General features: G+C 42.8%; 1 protein-coding gene across 6 annotated transcripts; it reads left to right on the forward strand.

The window, feature by feature from the left end:
• Positions 1-14,321: 14,321 nt before the first annotated feature.
• pcmtd2a (protein-L-isoaspartate (D-aspartate) O-methyltransferase domain containing 2a) lies at positions 14,322-21,675 on the forward strand. 6 transcript variants are annotated; one of them, XM_024384665.2, is made up of 7 exons: positions 14,336-14,518; positions 14,587-14,617; positions 15,363-15,678; positions 15,993-16,095; positions 16,442-16,613; positions 19,248-19,371; positions 19,929-21,675. In XM_024384665.2, exons 3-7 carry the CDS (start codon positions 15,372-15,374, stop codon positions 20,366-20,368), a joined length of 1,146 nt encoding a protein of 381 aa, XP_024240433.1. In that variant the 5' UTR covers positions 14,336-14,518; positions 14,587-14,617; positions 15,363-15,371; the 3' UTR covers positions 20,369-21,675. The 6 variants fall into 6 exon arrangements, with proteins under 6 accessions (XP_042159857.1, XP_042159858.1, XP_024240433.1 ...); XM_042303923.1 differs by lacking the exon at positions 14,587-14,617 and having other exon boundaries at positions 14,322-14,433; XM_042303924.1 differs by lacking the exon at positions 14,587-14,617 and having other exon boundaries at positions 14,335-14,518; positions 15,372-15,678.
• Positions 21,676-21,800: the final 125 nt, after the last annotated feature.

A 21,800-nucleotide genomic window follows, 5' to 3' on the forward strand; every position in this document is an offset into this window, starting at 1 on the left:
CTATCAGCACCAGGATGGGAAAGCTTGTCATAGTGTTTGATGAGGCGAGTGATTGCGTTCTTCGGATCCAGCACTGCTGGGTGCACCGGTTCTGGTTCCAGAGTCTCAGCTCTCCGGAGAATGATCCCAACTCGAATGAGACCTGTAGACTTGTCCAATTCAGGAGAGATGTTTTGGAGGCTTCTTTTCAAAGGGACTACTTTACCACTTTCCAGTGTATGGAGGTCGTCTGAGAAGGAATTTCTCTGGGAGTGCTGGAGGAGCAGGATCTCACATTGAGAACCGTCAATAGCTGTAGAACCAGAGTTTTGAGGGGGAGTTTAGTTGATGGACTGGTAAATGGCTTCAATCAGTTCATTCCAGGTATTGAAGTGAGTGGCAGCGGAGTCACAGTGTTTTTCTCAACTCTGATAGTTACTCCAGTGGTGCTACAGAGGGAGTCTTTGGCAACTGATTAGGGGGTAGGGGAAGGAATGGAGGGCCATGATTCAACCTGTGTGGAGCTGACAACTCAGCCAGAATCTTTCCTCTGGGGATGTCATCTGCTGGGTTGATCTGCGTGTCAACATACCTCCAGTCCTGAGGTGATGTGTGGTCCAGGATTTTAGTTACACGGTTGGCAACAAAGACTTTGTATCGAAAAGAGTGATTTCTGAGTTATGTGTGGAGCAATTGAAAATTCCTGGTGTTTGTGAGGCCCACCATTTGGTGCGACGCAGACCCGGTGGGGAGCATGGTGAGATAGAGGAGTCATTGTCAGGCATTTTGAGTCAGTCTACCAGACAAAGTCATGTTAGGATACATCAATTATCCTGTTAGAGCTTTTGTCCAGACTCCACTGTGCTGTTTCAGGTGCAACGTTTATGGTCATGTTGCAGCAGTATGGAGGAGGGAGATTCCAAGATGTGGGAAGTGTGGAGGCAACCATAGGACAGAGGATTGTTAAGGTTCGGAGGATAAAGTTGTGTGTGTTTCAATTGTAGGGGTGATCATGTTGTTGGGGATCGGAAGTATCAGCTGCGAGAGAGGCAGATAGAAGTGGCCAGAGTCAGAGTAGTGCAGAGGGTGTCATATGCTGAGGCAGTGAAGAAAATGGAGGAGGATGGGTCAAAGGTGAAGGATCCTGAGAGGATCCCAGTGAGAAGTAGATTTGAGCCAGTACAGAGGGATAGGGTAACGTGTGAGTTATTTTTCAGTAAGGTTGGCATCTTAGAGTTCATAGTAATGGTTATCAACTGTACCGCAGAAATGGAAAGTAAATCACAGAAAATAGATGTTGTGGTGGCAGCTGCAGAGAAGTATTTGGGTAGATGAGATTTAACTTCAGAAGCGTTACAGCAGGGGTGGGCAATTCCAGTCCTCGAGGGCCTGATTGGTGTCACAGTTTTGCCCCAGCTACAGCTAACACACCTGACTCCAATAATCACCTAATCATGATCTTCAGTTTAGAATGCAATTTGATTAATTAGCTGTGTTTCACAGGGATGGAGAAAAAGTGTGCCACCAATCAGGCCCTCGAGGACTGGAGTTGCACACCCCTGCGTTACAGGGTGAGTTGAGGCGTGGTGTATTTGTATTTTTATTCATTATGAATCCTCATTAGCTGCTTCCAAGGCAGCAGCTACCCTTCCCGGGGTCCAGCAAAATTAAGGCAGTTTATTCAATTTGAAAAACATTACAATACATTCACAACACACTGTGTGCCCTCAGGCCCCCACTCCACCACTACCACATATCTACAATACAAGATCCATGTATACCACGCTGAGGTCTGTTCAACGCTGGTCCGACCAAGCTGACTCCACACTCCAAGACTGCTTCCATCACGTGGACTGGGAGATGTTTCGTATTGCGTCAGACAACAACATTGACGAATACGCTGATTCGGTGTGCGAGTTCATTAGAACGTGCGTTGAAGATGTCGTTCCCATAGCAACGATTAAAACATTCCCTAACCAGAAACCGTGGATTGATGGCAGCATTCATGTGAAACTGAAGGCGCGAACTACTGCTTTTAATCAGGGCAAGGTGTCTGGTAACATGACTGAATACAAACAGTGCAGCTATTCCCTCCGCAAGGCTATCAAACAAGCTAAGCGCCAGTACAGAGACAAAGTAGAATCTCAATTCAACGGCTCAGACACAAGAGGCATGTGGCAGGGTCTACAGTCAATCACGGACTACAGGAAGAAACCCAGCCCAGTCACGGACCAGGATGTCTTGCTCCCAGGCAGACTAAATAACTTTTGCCCGCTTTGAGGACAATACAGTGCCACTGACACGGCCTGCAACGAAAACATGCGGTCTCTCCTTCACTGCAGCCGAAGTGAGTAAGACATTTAAACGTGTTAACCCTCGCAAGGCTGCAGGCCCAGACGGCATCCCCAGCCGCGCCCTCAGAGCATGCGCAGACCAGCTGGCCGGTGTGTTTACGGACATATTCAATCAATCCCTATACCAGTCTGCTGTTCCCACATGCTTCAAGAGGGCCACCATTGTTCCTGTTCCCAAGAAAGCTAAGGTAACTGAGCTAAACGACTACCGCCCGTAGCACTCACATCCGTCATCATGAAGTGCTTTGAGAGACTAGTCAAGGACCATATCACCTCCACCCTACCTGACACCCTAGACCCACTCCAATTTGCTTACCGCCCAAATAGGTCCACAGACGATGCAATCTCAACCACACTGCACACTGCCCTAACCCATCTGGACAAGAGGAATACCTATGTGAGAATGCTGTTCATCGACTACAGCTCGGCATTCAACACCATAGTACCCTCCAAGCTCGTCATCAAGCTCGAGACCCTGGGTCTCGACCCCGCCCTGTGCAACTGGGTACTGGACTTCCTGACGGGCCGCCCCCAGGTGGTGAGGGTAGGCAACAACATCTCCTCCACGCTGATCCTCAACACTGGGGCCCCACAAGGGTGCGTTCTGAGCCCTCTCCTGTACTCCCTGTTCACCCACGACTGCGTGGCCACGCACGCCTCCAACTCAATCATCAAGTTTGCGGACGACACAACAGTGGTAGGCTTGATTACCAACAACGACGAGACGGCCTACAGGGAGGAGGTGAGGGCCCTCGGAGTGTGGTGTCAGGAAAATAACCTCACACTCAACGTCAACAAAACTAAGGAGATGATTGTGGACTTCAGGAAACAGCAGAGGGAACACCCCCCCATCCACATCGATGGAACAGTAGTGGAGAGGGTAGCAAGTTTTAAGTTCCTCGGCATACACATCACACACAAACTGAATTGGTCCACTCACACAGACAGCATCGTGAGGAAGGCGCAGCAGCGCCTCTTCAACCTCAGGAGGCTGAAGAAATTCGGCTTGTCACCAAAAGCACTCACAAACTTCTACAGATGCACAATCGAGAGCATCCTGGCGGGCTGTATCACCGCCTGGTATGGCAACTGCACCGCCCTCAACCGTAAGGCTCTCCAGAGGGTAGTGAGGTCTGCACAACGCATCACCGGGGGCAAACTACCTGCCCTCCAGGACACCTACACCACCCGATGCTACAGGAAGGCCATAAAGATCATCAAGGACATCAACCACCCGAGCCACTGCCTGTTCACCCCGCTGTCATCCATAAGGCGAGGTCAGTACAGGTGCATCAAAGCTGGGACCGAGAGACTGAAAAACAGCTTCTATCCCAAGGCCATCAGACTGTTAAACAGCCACCACTAACATTGAGTGGCTACTGCCAACACACTGTCAATGACACTGACTCTACTCCAGCCACTTTAATAATGGGAATTGATGGGAAATGATGTAAATATATCACTAGCCACTTTAAACAATGCTACCTTATATAATGTTACTTACCCTACATTATTCATCTCATATGCATACGTAGATACTGTACTCTATATCATCGACTGCATCCTTATGTAATACATGTATCACTAGCCACTTTAACTATGCCACTTGGTTTACATACTCATCTCATATGTATATACTGTACTCGATATCATCTACTGTATCTTGCCTATGCTGCTCTGTACCATCACTCATTCATATATCCTTATGTACATATTCTTTATCCCCTTACACTGTGTATAAGACAGTAGTTTTTTTTGGAATTGTTAGTTAGATTACTTGTTCGTTATTACTGCATTGTCGGAACTAGAAGCACAAGCATTTCGCTACACTCGCATTAACATCTGCTAACCATGTGTATGTGACAAATAAAATTTGATTTGATTTTTGATTTGATTTGATGCATCTGTGCCTATGTTTGTGTTGCTTCACAGTCCCCACTGTTCCATAAGGTGTATTTTTATGTTTTAAAATCTAATTTTACTGCTTGCATCAGTTACTTGATGTGGAATAGAGTTCCATGCAGTCATGGCTCTATGTAGTACTGTGCGCCTCCCATAGTCTGTTCTGTTTTTGGGGATTGTGAAGAGACCTCTGGTGGCATATCTTGTGGAGTATGCATGGGTGTCCAAGCTGTGCGCCAGTAGTTCAAACAGACAGCTCGGTGCATTCAACATATCAATTCCTCTCATAAATATAAGTAGTGATGAAGTCAATCTCTCCTCCACTTTGAGCCAGGAGAGATTGACATGCATATTATTAATATTTGCTCTCTGTGCACATCCAAGGACCAGCTTTGCTGCCCTGTTCTCAGCCAATTGCAATTTTCCTAAGTCCCTTTTTGTGGCACCTGACCATGACTGAACAGTAGTCCAGGTGCAATAAAACTAGGCCCTGTAGGACCGGCCTTGTTGATAGTGATGTTAAAAAGGCAGAACAGAACTTTATTATGGACAGACTTCTCCCGATCTTAGCTACTGTTGTATCAATACAACACTGATACTGTTGTATCAATTTTGACCATGACCGTTTACAATCCAGGGTTACTCCAAGAAGTTTAGTCACCTCAACTTGCTCTATTTACACATTATAAATTACAAGATTTAGCTGAGGTTTAGGGTTTAGTGAATGCTTTTAGTTTTAGAAATATATTCCTTGCCACCCATTCTGAAACGAAATGCAGCTCTTTAAGTGTTGCAGTCACTGTAGTAGCTGACGTGTATAGTGTTGAGTCCTTTGCATACATAGTACATACACACACACTGGCTTTACTCAGAGCAAGTGGCAGGTCATTAGTAAAGATTGAAAAAAGTAAGGGGCCTAGACAGCTGCCCTGGAGAATTCCTGATTCTACCTGGATTATTTTGAGGTTTCCATTAAAGAACACCCTCTGTGTTCTGTTAGACAGGTAACTCTTTATCCACAATGTAGCAGGTTGTGTAAAGCCATAAAGCATACGTTTTTCCAGCAGAAGACTATGATCGATAATGTCACACTGAAGTTTAACAAAACAGCCTCCACAATGTTTTTATCATCAATTTCTCTCAGCCAATCATCAGTTATTTGTGTCCCATCCTCCCAGGCTGTTGGCAGGGGCAGATATGGTCAAAGTAGTGGAACGGGGTAGTGGGGTTTTATTGAGTGTAGATGGCAACTGCAGAGAAGTACCTGGTTCAAGGATATTTTACTGGAGAAGAGTTAATGGGGTGGTGATTTATATTTTCATGAAATAGTGGTGTATATAGGTGTAGGGTTAGTTGGTGTTGCACTTTTTATTTTATTTTTAGGAACAGGAATAATTAAGATAATTTAATGTAGGTATGCCGTGACTGGCCTCACTTTAGCATAGTAGGTGGCAGTGTATGCACCTTTAAGTTGGATGTGATCCGCCAACCTAGTCCCAAAGAAGAAGAAGAATTAGTTTGGCAGACCGTACTATTTCAGTTTCAGTGTTTTGTTACAAGACACCTTTTCTCTTGTAATATTGTGTATTTTGGATGCGTTTATGACAAAGTAAGTTTGTTCTTATTTCTTAATTTATACTATAATTTTATTGAGAACATTTACTGTTTGATAAATTTGTTTGCTTTATACATGTATGTTTTTATATCCCTGTTAACCATCACATCCTTAAATCTCTCATCTTCAATTCAATTGAAATAATAAACCGGGCAACAGCCTATTGAAACACAAACCACCATCTGTGATTTAATGGACACACCACCACGATAGCCCTCTATAACTCAAACCAACAGTTACAGCAAGATAGTCCTTTTACCACCAAAGGTTTTCACAGGTTGTGAAATGCAGCTATTGAAATGGTGAGAAAAGACATATATATCTGTTGGGAAAAAAAGTCTGGTTATTACCACACAAATACCTGCTTTGTTAACAAGGTCAAAGAGGTCTCTTTCAGAATGGTCCATAAGTATTACCCTGTGAATCATGAAGGAACTCAAAATGCATTAACATTAACAATACTTTTTGTGTTGAGAATCCAGAAAAAGTTTTGCATTGATTTTGGCATTGTCTACATGTAAAGAAATGATGGAAAGATATTAATAGCTTAATAATTGTTAACATTCTTGATGATTTTAGTTTTTTTTATGGGTGAATGTGCTGCTCGGTTTCCTTAACTATAAAAAGGATAAAGAAAAACAATTTGACCTCAAATCTAATTGTGATAATGGCAAAATGTCATATTCATAAATGTACATTCAATTTAAAAAAACACTCTTCTGTGTTTTCTGTAAGGAATTCGAGCAGTACATTAAGACCATTCTACATTATTCTAATAAGAAAACTGTTAAAACAATCAATATGTGTGCATCTTTTAAGGTCTTTGTATAATCTGTAATTTGTTGTACCCCCTAGCATATGTTATCATTGTCTGTTTGTATACTTGTATGTATACAATTTTTTTCTGCTATAAAAATTTATATATATATACAAATAACAACAACAAAAAACAAATATATATATTTTTTAAAGGAGAACAGGGGCCTGTTGCACAAAACTAGGATAAGGGATTAAGCCAGGATATCTTGGTGATCCTGGCTCAATTGATCCGTAATCCGGTTGCACTAAAGATGGATAGGGGCAGGAGGATATGTTATGGTATAAATTACCATGGAGATTTATTCTGTGGAGCTAGCCTGCTCCAGACCAGGCTAAATTCCAGGATCTATTTAATCTCATCCCTAATGTCAGTCAGCAGTCACCACAAATGGAAACCAATAGTTATTTCACTGCTCACTATACATTGTTATCACATATAACTAGACCCACTGTTATTATTTAAACGTTTGTGATCATTAATTTCAATGATTTTGGATAAAAAATGATTTTTAGATGATGTTGCTATCATTAGATAATTTACAGTTTCCCATAGACTATAAGGCTATATATAAAATGATAGAATATTAGGGCCACAGAGGGGAAAAAAAACACAAGTCATATTGTAACCAGTTTTAAAGGAGGACAGTTGTTAAAATGACAGATGTGGGGCATTTCGTGAAATTGTACTTCAGTATGGTTTCATAAACAAAGACATGCTGATGTGCCAGAATATTAAGTATCACATTGTCATAAGTATCAAAACTGTAAAAACAATATGTAGCTTTTCTGCAGAAAGAACCAGCCTCATAAATTTACGACTTTATCCTTTTTCTTCAGTGTGGCCCTAGTACTCTGTCATATAAACAAATACACATTCCATATGAATATAAAAACACAATGTGTAACATTATGTTCCTTTATTGAATAAGGACAAAACAAAGCAGGTAAACCATCAGCTCCTTTCGAAACTGAAGTCACAGTGACTCTACAAGATGGAAAGCACAGAATCCAAGCATATTATACAAAATGATACATACACATTCAAAGGTCTGTATATAACACACCCTGCATGTCTGCACACTAAAATAAATGCAGGACAAATCCATACACATCAACTGAACAGACAAATGAATGGATGCAGTAGCCTCCCTGCAGCCTTGTATTACACACAGTATACCGCACAAACATCATAAGAGGCCAAATTCGTCAAAAACGAACCCAAAAAACCCAAATTCCTCTGCCACCGCAGGACATATTTAACCAAAATTGAAAGCACACATACTAACTAAAATAATTCAACACATATTGGTCCCTCAGCAGCCGACCACTGTCGTCATCAGGGAAGATTGCCGGATTGTCCCAGTCCATGGCTGGTGGCACTCTGGGGGCCCTCTCCTTCCTCAGGCAGGCCACATTGTGGAGGACAGCACAAGCCACAGTAATATCACATGCCCTAACAGGGCTGACCCTTAATTTGTGAAGGCAGTGAAAGCGTGCCTTCAGGAGGCCAAAGGTCATTTCAACTCTGGCCCTGGTCCTGGCATGGGCATGGTTGTAGGCCTGCTGTGCTTCCTGGGGGTCTGTGAAAGGTGTCAGGAGAAAAGGCTGGCAGCCATACCCCCTGTCTCCCAGCAACACACCAGAGAATTCACCTGTCAACACAAAATCTCATCATTACTACCTCATAAACACAGTGATATTCTTGACACAGCCATGATGGTTATAAATAGGGGTTGTGTGGCTTACCTTGTGATAGGCACTGATAGATTTCAGAGGCCCGAAAGATTCTGGAGTCATGGACTGAGCCAGGCCATTTTGCCACAACATTGCTGATCACACAGTCAGCATTGCAGACCATCTGAAATCATAAGATGAGGAATATTACACCAATCAATGCACATCACTGGCAATGCAGAGTGTTCGTCAATGGACAATATCAAAAAGTTATGTTCACCTGAACATTAATGCTGTGAAAGGATTTCCTATTCACAAAATCGGCCTCATGGGCACCTGAGGGGGCTTTTATCCTTATGTGTGTGCAGTCCACTGCACCAATGACATTGGGGAAACCTGTCACACAAAGTAATGAGTATCCTACTATGTGTTAACAGTTGTCCTGTAATTTGTAGATCCTCTTACCTGCAATCCTATAGAACTCCTCTTTGATGTCACAGAGTCTTCTGTGGCCAGGGAAGGAGATGAAGACATCTGCTAATGCTTTGATAGCCAGACACACACTCCTTATTGTGCGGCAAATTGTGGCCTTGTTCAGCTGTTCTGCATCCCCCACTGAGTACAGGAAGGCTCCACTAGCAAAAAGCGCAAGGCCACACAAACCATTTGCTCCACACTCAGTGCATGGCTCCGTGCAGTGCGGTGCTTAATCCTGGGACCCAGTAGTCTGCATAGATACCTGATGCCATCTGCAGAAAACCTGTATCTTTCATATAGATGGTCATCAGGGAAGGCCAGTGGGTCCAACCGGTCCCTGAAGACCCTTTCTCGCCTGAAGGCTCTCCTCAGCACAAGTGCTTCTTCATCCACCACATCTCGCACGAATGGGCATGCCATTGTCAGAGCAGAAAGGAACACACAATTTTGGGCCTTCATATAGGCTAGTGGCCACACCTGGTGCTGGGGGTGGGCAAAAGAGGGCGATGCCTTATAACGATGACTTGGTTGTACTGATTGCTGGGAAAATAAAAAAAACCTTAGAAAGATGCCACCGTCCTGTGTGCTCACAATAAGAGCTCATATGTCATGGCTCACTTGACTTTACGAGAATATACCTAATTTTTATTTTGAGCTGTGTCATCTTCTTGGAGCTGGGGGAGGAAAGAAAAATAATGATTAATACATTTGTGTTACAGTTAGCATACAGTGTACATTGAAGGCATATCTCACCTCCCTCTCAAGTTTTTTTATTTCAAGGTCCAGTTTCCTAATTGTCCTCTTTTTTATTTCGAACTCCAGTGCAAGATTTTCCATCTTTTTCTTCTTGTACTGAATGTCTGTCTGCCAGTTCTATTTGGCGCCGGAGGTGGTTGCCATACAACTTTCTGATAGCTTGTGAGCTCTGTGAACACAATACAATTAGCGCAGCTGGAATTTGGCAGGATGTGGTGTCCTTTTATTAATACGCACTATGTTGCCAGGCTGGTTTTCCCACTGTATAGCATCTGGGTCCTGTAAAAGAAATTAGATTTTTTGATTTTGATGAGGACTCCTCACCATTGTAGAGTAAATAGTACTTTCACAGTCTTAACATGATACCTCATGCCTTCTGGAATCCAGAGAGATGGTCTCCTCCTCATCATCATCGTCTCCATCATGTGCTGTTGCTGCTGCACTGGGGCCTTCACCCTATCACATTTAATCGGATTCATATTGAAGCTAGTAGACAAGACATGCCAGGCCTACAGTATGCCTTTGATGGAGTACTCACTGGATCAGCATCGTCTGGTGCTTGTGCTGGTGGCTCTAACAGGAACACAGTGCTGCCAGACACTGCAAGGCAATAGGTAAAGTCAGACAGTCCAAATTGATTCAATATGAATGTGGTTGTATCCCATGTAGAGATGGAAGGACATACCTTGAATGAAGCGGGTGGCATCTTGGGAGGAACCTATGCTCGTCTCTTTCCCCCAGGGATCCCCTCTAAGACGGGCCTGCCTTTATTTAGCTCCAAGGCCATGTCCTCTGCTGGGGTAAGGTCAGCCTTTGGTGACCCACCACCCGTGCCTTGTCTGTGGGTATTCTTTTTCACTGCTAAAACAGTACAGACAATGTGTGAGCAGGCACCTTCTGGGTACAATATATGCTTGTGCTTTGTTAAATATTAGTCAGGGACCATACCATTCTGCAGAATGTTCTTGTATTTGATTTTGACCTGCTGCCATGTCCGTTTTGGCCCGTTCATGTTTAATCCACACACACACACACACACACACACACACACACACACACACACACACACACACACACACACACACATTTAATGGAGTCACACTGCAAAAAATTACTTGGTATTTTTGTCTTGTTTTCAGTAAAAATATCAAAAAATTTATCATAGCTTTATACAGTGTGATGGAGTTACTTTACACAATTTCACTCATATCTGCAGTGCATTTCAATAAAAAATTTAACCGTTTCATAATTACAGTACAACTGCATTTTTGGAGATGTGAATTAAATATTTGAATTGTAATTGTGATGTTTCAGCGGAGCGGTGAGTGTGTAATTGTGCACTACTTACGCATTCAGGCGGTCTGCAATACTTTGCCACGCTTTTTCTCTTTGCTTTATCACTGTGGCGGTGTTGCCTTTCTTCTTAATTATATCTTTTACCTCCTCGTATGCCTCCATGAGGATTTGTGCTTCCGACGGGGAAAAGTACGCGGCTCTAGTTGCCATGGTAAATCAGTTAATCTGTGATCTGTGGCGGGGTCTATTTGAGTGAGCCGTGAGCGCGCACCTATCCAGGATTGGTTTCACCTGGCTTAATGAATCCGTGTCTGCTCATCCTGGCTTGGTCTTTGTGCAACCAATTAAGCCTGGACGCACATGTTTTGGCTTCATTGAGCTCAGCTGAGTCATTTATCCCGGATGTCTTAATTCTACTTTTGTGCAACAGGCCCCAGACATATGTTACATGGTGGTTTATAACCTATGGCTAAACTCTGATGACATCTGTTGGCCAGTTCAGGAAATGCTAATATCATGAAGCATATCTGCAATTGTTCAAGAAATTAAAACCACTTAGTTTTGTTTACCATCAAAGAGTGCGTCCCACCAGCCATAATGTTAACGGTGGATACATATTCCAGTGCATTCCATGCCAATGTCACATGCAAATAGCAATTGATTTCCATGAGAGATCGATTGATCTACATATACATATACATATATATATATATATATATCTACATATACATATACATATATATATATATAGTGCCTATAGAAAATCGACACACCCTTGAACTTTTTTCACATTTTGCCAGTGCCTCAGTTTCATGCATTCATAAGGATTTTCCCCACTTATCTACACACACCATACTCCACACTTAAGGGGATTCGTGTGGATTTTTAAAAATATATATTCAAAATACAAAACTGATATCATAACTGCATATCTCCCGAGTTAATACTTTGTGGAAACACATTTGGCAGCAATTACAGCTGTGAGTCAGATAGGTCTACCAACTTCGCACACCTAGATTTGGCCAGTTCAGACCATTCTTCTTTACAAAACTGTTCAAGCTCTGTTAAGTTCCTTGGGGAGCATTGGACATTAATCTTCAAGTCATGCCACAAATGTTCAATTGGATTTATGCTGGGTTTTCCTCAGGGACTTTTCTGTACATTGCTCCATTAATTTCCCCTTCTATTTGGATAAGACCTTAACGATGAGATACATCCCCATAACATGATGCTACCACCACCATGCTTCACAGTAAGGATGTTATTCATTAGGTGATGTACCGTGTTAGGTTTGCGCCAAACCTAATGATTTTCATTTAGGCCAAGAAGTTCAATTTTGTCAGACCACAACTTGTTTCACATGGATACAGAATTAGTATATTTTTGCATACTTAAAAACAGGATTCAAGGTGGGCTTTCTTGAGTAATGGCTTCCTTCTTGCAACTGTACCATACATGCCAAATTTGTGGAGTACTTTGGGATATTGTCACATGCACACTTTGACTAATCTTAGCCATAAAAGCTTGTAGCTCTTTCAAAGTTGCCGTTGGCTTATTTGCAGACCGCTGTAATACCATAAAATAAGAAAGTTGCCATTGGACTCTTGGTAGCCCCTCTGATCAGTCTCCTAGTTGCTCGGTCATCCAGTTTGGAGGGACGGCTTGGTCTAGGTAGTGCCATACACATTCTACTTCTTAATAATTGTCTTGACTGTGCTCCAAGGGATATTCAAGGCCTTTTTTTTATACCAATCTGTGCCTTTCCACAACTTTGACCCAGAGTTCTTTTGAAAGCTCCTTGGTGTTCATGGTTTCATGTTTGCTTTGCAATTCACTACCCAGCAGAGGCACCTACAGGAACTGCTGAATTTATCCTGAAATCATGTGAATCACTACAATTTAACACAGATGGAAGCCAATTAACCTGGTGTGTGATTTTGAAGGTGATCGGTTACACCTGAGCTAATTTAGGATTGCTATTACAAGGAGAGTGGAACAGTTATCCAAGACAACTATTTAATTGTTAAATTTTTATAGATAAAACTTTTTTTAATTTTTTTAAATTATTATTATTATTAATATTTTTTTTACAAATGTCCAGTTTTTTTCACTACGAAGTTCAAATCAAATCAAATTAATTTATAAAGCCCTTCTTACATCAGCTGATGTCTCAAAGTGCTGTACAGAAACCCAGCCTAAAACCCCAAACAGCAAGCAATGCAGGTGTAGAAGCACAGTGGCTAGGAAAAACTCCCTAGAAAGGCCAGAACCTAGGAATAAACCTAGAGAGGAAACAGGCTATGAGAGGTGGCCAGTCCTCTTCTGGCTGTGCCGGGTGGAGATTATAACAGAACATGGCCAAGATGTTCAAATGTTCATAGACGACCAGCAGGGTCAAATAATAATAATCACAGTGGTTGTCGAGGGTGCAACAGGTCAGCACCTCAGGAGTAAATGTCAGTTTTCATAGCCGATCATTCAGAGTATCTCTACCGCTCCTGCTGTTTCTAGAGAGTTGAAAACAGCAGGTCTGGGACAGGTAGCACGTCCGGTGAACAGGTCAGGGTTCCATAGCCGCAGGCTGAATAGTTGAAACTGGAGCATCAGCACGGCCAGGTGGACTGGGGACAGCAAGAAGTCATCAGGTCAGGTAGTCCTGAGGCATTGTCCTAGGGTTCAGGTCCTCCGAGAGAGAGAACGAAAGAGAGAATTAGAGAGAGCATACTTAAATTCACACAGGACACCGAATAAGACAGGAGAAATACTCCAGATATAACAGACTGACCCTAGCCCACCGACACATAAACTACTGCAGCATAAATACTGGAGGCTGAGACAAGAGGGGTCGGGAGACACTGTGGACACTGTGGTTGTGGGGTAGGATGTGTAGATAAATGTGAAAAACAACTATATGCATTTTAATTCCAGGCTATAATGCAACAAAATATTAACATTTTGACAGGGGTGCAGACTGTCTATAGATAGGCACTGTATCCATATAGGCTTACAATTGTCTTATGCCGCGTTCGTATTCTGGTCGGCACTAACAAACTCGGAAATGTCCGAATTGATGATTCGTTGAACGCGAAACGTTTATAATTACTATCAGCATGTTGGAAATGTCAGAGTTTCCTAGTACCGAATAGAACATGAACGTGGCAATATTAAAGGCATACATCCATCCCACATACTGCTTTATGTTTCATGTCAAACAAGGTAAATAACTTTAAATGGTTATTACGAAATCGCATTTAAAGCATAGTTTCTATTGGACTAAAATTGCCTCTTTACATCTCGGCCGATGCAAGACGAATATTCCATCGAAGATAACTGACTTGCCTAGTTAAATAAAGGTTACATTAAAAAATAGTTTTCTTTCACAGTGGCGCGTTCCTCTGCCCAGGTGTTGCTGGCGCCTGTCAGATCTTACAATATTACTCCACCGGGGGTGCTGAGCGCACATTTGGGTGTTACTGCGTGTGACGTTATTGTCAGCTGGTCAATGTTTACATCCATAATAGTGGTGAAATCTATTGAATGTGTATGGGGGGAAACGAGAAGGTAACAACATATACGATTTCACCATAATTTTGAGAAGTACAGTTGACACTATAAAGCAGCGTCGATTAAACGTCACTTCCATAAGGTAAAGACAGCTGCTTCGTATTTCTGTTAGCTCCAACCAGACCATAATTTTTCTTCTCTGCATAGCAGCTCTTCATAGACGACATCAACAGAGACAAAGGTGATACTTTTTTTAATGTAGCTCACATTGCGGCTGCAGTTTGTGCACGTCTTGGTTGGTTGTTGATAACAAAGCCTTATCAAACTATTTCAAATAAGGCATAACAAAACACTATGACGAATGCGTATGAAATGATGACCTAAATGTTGGTTGCAGTAGTTTTGGTGGCAATGAGAATATTTATGTAATACAGACTCTTTTGTTATTCAGTGGCGCAGCTGTATTTTGTGTGTCCGTTGATTGGTGCGAAATATGCCTCTCTACCACCGTCACTAGGATTCTCGTGTACTGTGGCAGTGCCACCGCCCGGCTACTGGTGAAAACACAGGGAAAGGGGTTATTTGACTTGTTTATGATATAAGAACTTAATGAAAGACTTGAAAAAAGTGGTTATAAAACAGGCCTGTATTTTGCACACACCTTCAAGACCCTAAAATACTAATTATTTTCTCCAGCTACTGCTTGGCTCTGTTAAATGGAGATGGAAAATAACATTTATTTTTTATAATGTCCCAAGTCAGTGGTTAATCCAAATATAGCAATAAAAAAGTTATTATCTGGAGCCTGAGGTCAGCATTTCGGAAAGTACAGAAGCTGGTACGGATCATTGGGGAGACGAGGGGGATGATGAATCAATTGATCAATATTTGACACCTTTTGTCTGACTCAATCCTAGTTAAACCAACCTGATCTCCCAAGCTTACATTCCGTTTAATCTCTCTCTCTCTCTCTCTCTCTCTCTGAGACCGTGAAGATGGGAGGAGCAGTGAGTGCTGGGGAGGACAATGACGAGTTGATTGACAACCTGAAGCAGGCCCAGTACATCCGTTCGGACCTAGTGGAGCAGGCCTTCAGGGCAATCGACCGGGCCGACTACTATCTGGAAGAGTTCCGGGACAGCGCCTACAAGGACCTGGCCTGGAGGCACGGCAACATCCACCTCTCAGCCCCCTGCATCTACTCAGAGGTGATGGAGGCCCTGGACCTCCAGCCTGGCCTGTCCTTCCTCAACCTGGGCAGTGGCACGGGCTACCTCAGCACCATGGTGGGACTCATACTGGGTGAGTCAGGACAACACAAACCTCACCTGGCCAGGTGAAATATAGGCTGTGTGAAAAAGGATAGACTTGCTCCAGATTCACTAGATATTCTCAAAACTTTGGTGACTTAAATTAGAAAAGTGCTTTGCAATGGAGCAAGAGAGGCTGAGAACAATTCTTGCCATTGAGACTCTCAGCCACTTGTGGTCTCCACTGCTATACACAAGCCTGTGGATGTGCCCTGTTAAGGGAAAGAAAATGGAGAAGTGTAAATTATTGATGGACTCTCCTTGTTGATGGACTGACTCTTTCCTTGTTTCTCATCCTTACTGTAGGTCCATTTGGAGTGAACCATGGTGTGGAGCTGCACCAAGATGTCATTGAGTATGCATACCAGAAACTGGAGTTCTTCATCAAGACCAGCGACAGCTTCGACAGGTAGGAGGGTTTCATGATGAGAGAGCTGGAGAGAAGGTGGTAGAGAGAGAAAGGAGGTCAACAGAGCAGAAGCTCCTATAACTCTGGTATAATGCCATCATGCGCAACCAGTTAAATGTAATTACTCTGTAACAAGCTAGTAAGATAACAGTTATTGTGAGTAGGCTACTAACCACACAGAGTCTCACCACACAAATTCTGTGTCTTCGGTGTACAGGGCACATTTATTCTGGGTTAGGTGTCGTTGATAAGATTGTCGAGAAAACTGTTTCGGGAGTGCTAAAGTTATCCAAGAAACATCAGACTGGAATGGGGGAAACGTGTGTTTCTGTCTGTGTGTGTGTAGGTTTGAGTTCTGCGAGCCCTGTTTCGTGATAGGGAACTGTCTGGAGATAGCCCCAGAGAGTGGTCAGTATGACCGGGTGTATTGTGGAGCTGGGGTGCAGCGGGAGCATGAAGACTACATGAAGAACCTGCTCAAAGTAGGAGGAATCCTAGTGCTGCCATTGGAGGAGAAGGTCAGCATGTGTGCACACCCACAAACTATACCCACAAACTATACAGTGCATTCGGAAAGTATTCAGACCCCTTGATTTTTTTCCCACAGTTTGTTACGTTATCGCCTTGTTCTTAAATGGATTAAATACCCCCCCAATCTACACACAATACCCCATAATGACAAAGCAAAAACGTTTTTTTCCCTTCTTTTTTTCCAATGTATATAAAACAACACATGTACATAAGTATTCAGACCCTTTGTGTGTGTGTGTGTGTGTGTGTGTGTGGGGGGGCATAATATACTGTAAAACCACCAGGAAATCAGCTCCAAGTGATTTTAAGAAAATAAATATGTTCCCAAATATTCCCAAAAATAATAGAGAGACACGTGATCATATACAAATGTAAGCAAGGTTTGAAATGATTATGTCTTTGTCAAACATGATCTGTGTGGGCTTCTTGTGGTCAATTTGCAGTCTACAAATTATTTGTAATTATGTTCCCGACCATCCCCTCAAGAAAGAAATCGTCCCGCGGCTGAATCTAGTTGATGATCCCTGAACTAGAATAAACTCATCTCTTCACCCAGTGCTATTTTTAGAACTTGAATCTATTCTGGTGTCTTGTGGTTTCATCTCCCCTGTCCCTTGCATTCTCTGTTGTAGAGTTTGTGTTGTCTCATCTTTCTTGGTCCTGCTCCTAGAAGTGGTTTTTATACCATTGATACATTTTGACACTTGTTTCCTTTGTGTGTAGCTAATGCTCTGTGCTTCATTTACGACTTGGGTTTAGAGAAAGGTTCCATATAAATGCACCTTTTTCCCCTTCTAATTATAGTGCATTCAGAAAGTATTCAGATCCCTTGACTTTTTCCACATTGTTACATTTTAGCCTTATTCTAAAATAGATCAAATTGTTTCCCCCTTCTCTATCTACACACAACACCCCTTATTGGCAAAGCAAAAACAGGTTGTTAGAAATGTTTACAAATTTATAAAAAATTAACTGAAATATCAGATTTACGTAAGTCTTCAGACCCTTTACTCAGTACTGTGTTGAAGCACCTTTGGCAGTGATTACAGCCTTGAGTCTTCTTGGGTATGACTCTACAAGCTTGGCACACCTGTAATTGGGGAGTTTCTCCCATTCTTCTCTGCAGATCCTCTCAAGCTCTGTCAGGTTGCATGGGGAGTGTCGCTACAGAGCTATTTTCAGGACTCTCCAGAGATGTTTGATCAGGTTCAAGTCCGGGCTCTGGCTGGGCCACTCAAGGACATTCAGAGACTTATCACGAAGCCACTCCTGCGTTGTCTTGGCTGTGTGCTTAGGGTCATTGTCCTGTTGGAAGGTGAACCTTTGCCACAGTTGGAGGTCCTGAGTGCTCTGGAGCATGTTTTCATCAAGGGTCTCTCTGTACTTTGCTCCATTCATCTTTCCCTCAATCCTGATTAGTCTTCCAGTCCCTGCCGCTGAAAACATCCCCACAGTATGATGCTGCCACCACCATGCTTCATTGTGGGGATGGTGCCAGGTTTCCTCCAGACATGACACTTGGCATTGAGGCCAAAGAGTTCAATCATGGTTTCATTAGACCAGGGAATGTTGATTCTCATGGTCTGAGAGTCCTTTAGGTGCCGTTTGGCAAACTCTAAGCGGGCCGTCATGTGCCTTTTTACTGAGGAGTGGCTTCCATCTGGCTACTCTACCATAAAGGCCTGATTAGTGGAGTGCTGCAGGGATGGTTGTCATCTGGAAGGTTCTCCCATCTCCTCCACTAAGGAACTCTGGAGGTCTGCCAAAGTGACCATCGGGTTCTTGGTCACCTCCCTGACCAAGGTCCCTCTCCCCCGATTGCGCAGCTCTAGGAAGAGTCATAGTGGTTCTAAACTTCTTCCATTTAATAACAATTGAGACCACTGTATTTTTGGGGACCTTCTATGCTGCAGAAATGTTTTGGTACCCTTCCCCAGATCTGTGCCTCGACACATTCCAGTCTGAGCTCTGCGGAAAATTCCTTCAAACTCATGGCTTGGTTTTACTCTGACATGCACTGTCAACTGTGGAACCTTTTTATATAGACAGGTGTGTGCCTTTCCAAATAATTTTCAATTAATAAAATTTACCACAGGTGGACTCAAATCAAGTTGTAGAAACATCTCAAGGACAATCAATGGAAACAGGGTGCACCTGAGTTCAATTTCGAGTCTCCTAGCAAAGGGTCTAAAAACGTATTTAAATGTATGTATGTATGTAGTTAGGTAGGTACTGTAGGTCCTTGAGCTGTTCTTGTCTATTGATGTTCTGTATTGTCATTCTGTATTATGTTTTGTGGGGACTCCAGGAAGAGTAGCTGCTGCTTTTGCAAAAGCTAATGGGGATCCTAATAAAATACCAAATAAGGTGTTTGTTTATTTTTGAGAAATTAAGCAAACATTTCTAAGAAACTGTTTTGTTTTGTCATTATGGGCTATTGTGTGTAAATTGAGACATTTTTATTTATTTAATCCATTTTAGAATAAGGCCGTAACAACATTTGGAAAAGGGAGGGGTTCTGAATACTTTCCCGAATGCACTGTAGATGTATTTATTAACCCTGCTTAATACAAACACATTTCAAGTACACATAAACACATCATTGTCCTTCCTCTCCTTAGTTGACCAAGATTACTCGAACAGGCTACAACAGCTGGGAGACCAAAAAGATCATTGCTGTGTCATTTGCCCCACTGGTGTTGCCCAAACACAGAGACAACAGTAAATCGAAAGCAGTGCCTTTACGTAAGTACTGTACGAGCATATCTGTCATATAATTGTCTTTGTAGCAGAGGTAGTTTTCAAAGTGAGCCTTTTGTGTGATGAGTAGCCATGTTGGAGTTCTGTACCCCTATTCGCAAAGCGTCTGAGTAGTGGTGTGCTCATCTAGGATAAAACATTTTATTTTAGATTATAAAGAATACAACAGGGGGACCTGATAGGGGAGGGAGAAGCAAGGCACTTAACCCTAATTGCTCCAGGGTCGCCGTTGATAATGGGTGACCCCATGACCCCACTCTCCGAGGGTGTCTCGGGGGAGTTAGGATTTGCAAAAAATAAGAAATATAGGCACTCTCTAAATTATTATTATTCTAGCTCAGCACTCCTACTCTGAGAGGCTTTGTGAATACAGGCCTTGCAGACTCAAGAGACTGGGGAAGGAGGCAGGAGGTGAAAGCAGCTGAACACTGTTGTCTCAAATGCATGTTGGAATAGTTAGAAAATGAGATTGCAGAACTTCCATCACTTACTATGTGGGGAGGGTGAAATGGTTTCATCGTGTGGTGTTTGTGCCTCCCCAGCGACCATGTTTGAGGTGCGGACTCTGCAGGACTTGGCTCGCATTTCTATCCGCCTGACGTTGAAGAAGACAGTGGCGGGGCCAGGGCCGTTGCCCAGGAGGAGGCTGGCCCACAGCGGGGAGCGGTTCCGACGGAGGCGGGCCCAACACCGTGGCTCCACCCTACTCTCCAACCGCTACGTATTCATGAGCCGCCTCATCCCCGGGCCGATGGACAACAACAACAACCGCTCTGGAACCGACACCGAAGAAGAGCAGGAGGACGAGGAAGTGGAAGAGGGGAACTGCAGGGTTCTAGGAGATCCTGAGGAAGAGGAGGAGAGGAGGGAGGGCGGTGCCCTTCTACATGAGGCTCCAGTGAACCTGCTAAGAGAGAGGATCTTGGGTCTGCCGCTCCCTGAGCCTCTGAAGATGTACCTGCTTCACTACAGAGAGAAGTAGGGAGGGACAGGAGACGTGAAGCTGTGCGCCCATTCTTTAACTTGTTCCCATCCCTATGTCCTTATTGACTCCCCTTTCTGGATTCAGAAGTAATGGATGTGTAAGAAATAGGCTGATAACTCCAGTGGAATGGCTAAAATGAGTTCCTACTATTTTTTATACAGCCTATCTAATAAGTTGCAAGTCAACAACTGGTGAATTTGAAATCAACCCCTAAAAACTTCATGTTGAAGTGAATATCTAGAATAATTGGATAAGTAGAAGCAATATGGTAATGGAACCATCTCCCCCTCCCCTGACAGCCCAGGTAAGCCTATCCAGAGGTGCCTAGGAGGTAACAGTTGAGTTGGAAAAACAAGGATGGCGAGTTAGGGATTGGGAGCTTACTTAGTCAGCCCCAGGGACGTCACCACCACCAGCCTCATAGGACTATCCCAACAACTCCTCTGAACACTCAATTCTCATAATCTCACTCAATTCCCTACCTGTGAACTCCATCTACCCATCTTTTGGGGTATCTTCGGTCTTGTGCCTAACCGGGGCACCCAGTCTCCAAGTCCTTCTTTATTCCCTTTGAATTTTGTAATTGTGATTGTTTGGAAAATTATACTTTTGACTGACCGAACAATTCAGTGGAGCTTTTGAGATGGACTTACAAGTACTAAAAGCCCCAAATGTTGTGAAAATATTTTCTCATTCTGTGTTCATATCTTACTGCATTGAATATACTTGGTGAAAGCAGGGGATTTGTTGAAGAGGCCATTTCTGTTCGGGCTCCAGGCATTAAAGTATAGTAACACATTTTTGCATACAGTAGGTATAGAAATGAAAGGACCACATTGTCAAACAATATTACCCAAATTCACTCGTTTTGTGAATTCTTTCATCACATCTTTTCAAATAATGGGAGACTGTAGAACACCCTTGGATTAGGGGTAAAAAGTGAATGAGTGTGGAATAGCAATTTACCATTGGGTTCTTAATGCAGAACTGTAGTCAAAGTAGTGAAGAATGTATGTATCCACCTGTGAAGGAATTTAAGTACTAATTGGTCTACATTGGAACTTCAGTGTAATGCTCTTTGATGGTGTTTATCGGTTGTTTATAAAATGTTTTGTCTGATGTTCTCAGTGCCAAACTTCTCCAGCACTGGCCGGCTCCAAATGTTTGTAGTTCCGTTCTACAATGTGTCAAGTTGTTCAGCGGAAGTAAAAATTTGTATTTAGAATAAATATCTACGTGTGACAAGATGTTTGGAAAAGAATTGTAGCGTGACTATCATTAAAATAAATTAAACTATACTGCAAGCAAATTAAAAAGTTGTATTGCTTAAGACCAGACTGCTCGATTAGTTTTGAATATTGTGCTTAGCTGCAGAGTAGTCTTCACTTTGTGTGGGAAAAATTAAAAGAAAGCAATTAGAAAAAAAAAA

The sequence above is a fragment of the Oncorhynchus tshawytscha genome, linkage group LG22, assembly GCF_018296145.1.
Source record: "Oncorhynchus tshawytscha isolate Ot180627B linkage group LG22, Otsh_v2.0, whole genome shotgun sequence".
NCBI lineage: Eukaryota > Metazoa > Chordata > Actinopteri > Salmoniformes > Salmonidae > Oncorhynchus > Oncorhynchus tshawytscha.

Bases quoted from the DNA above. Each gene is read 5' to 3' on its own strand.
- pcmtd2a (XM_042303923.1), top strand. From the start codon at position 14,410: ATGTGTATGGGGGGAAACGAGAAG. The intron at 15,679-15,992 runs GTGAGTCAGGAC...TCCTTACTGTAG, and splicing joins CATGGTGGGACTCATACTGG to GTCCATTTGGAGTGAACCAT. The intron at 19,372-19,928 runs GTAAGTACTGTA...GTGCCTCCCCAG, and splicing joins ATCGAAAGCAGTGCCTTTAC to CGACCATGTTTGAGGTGCGG.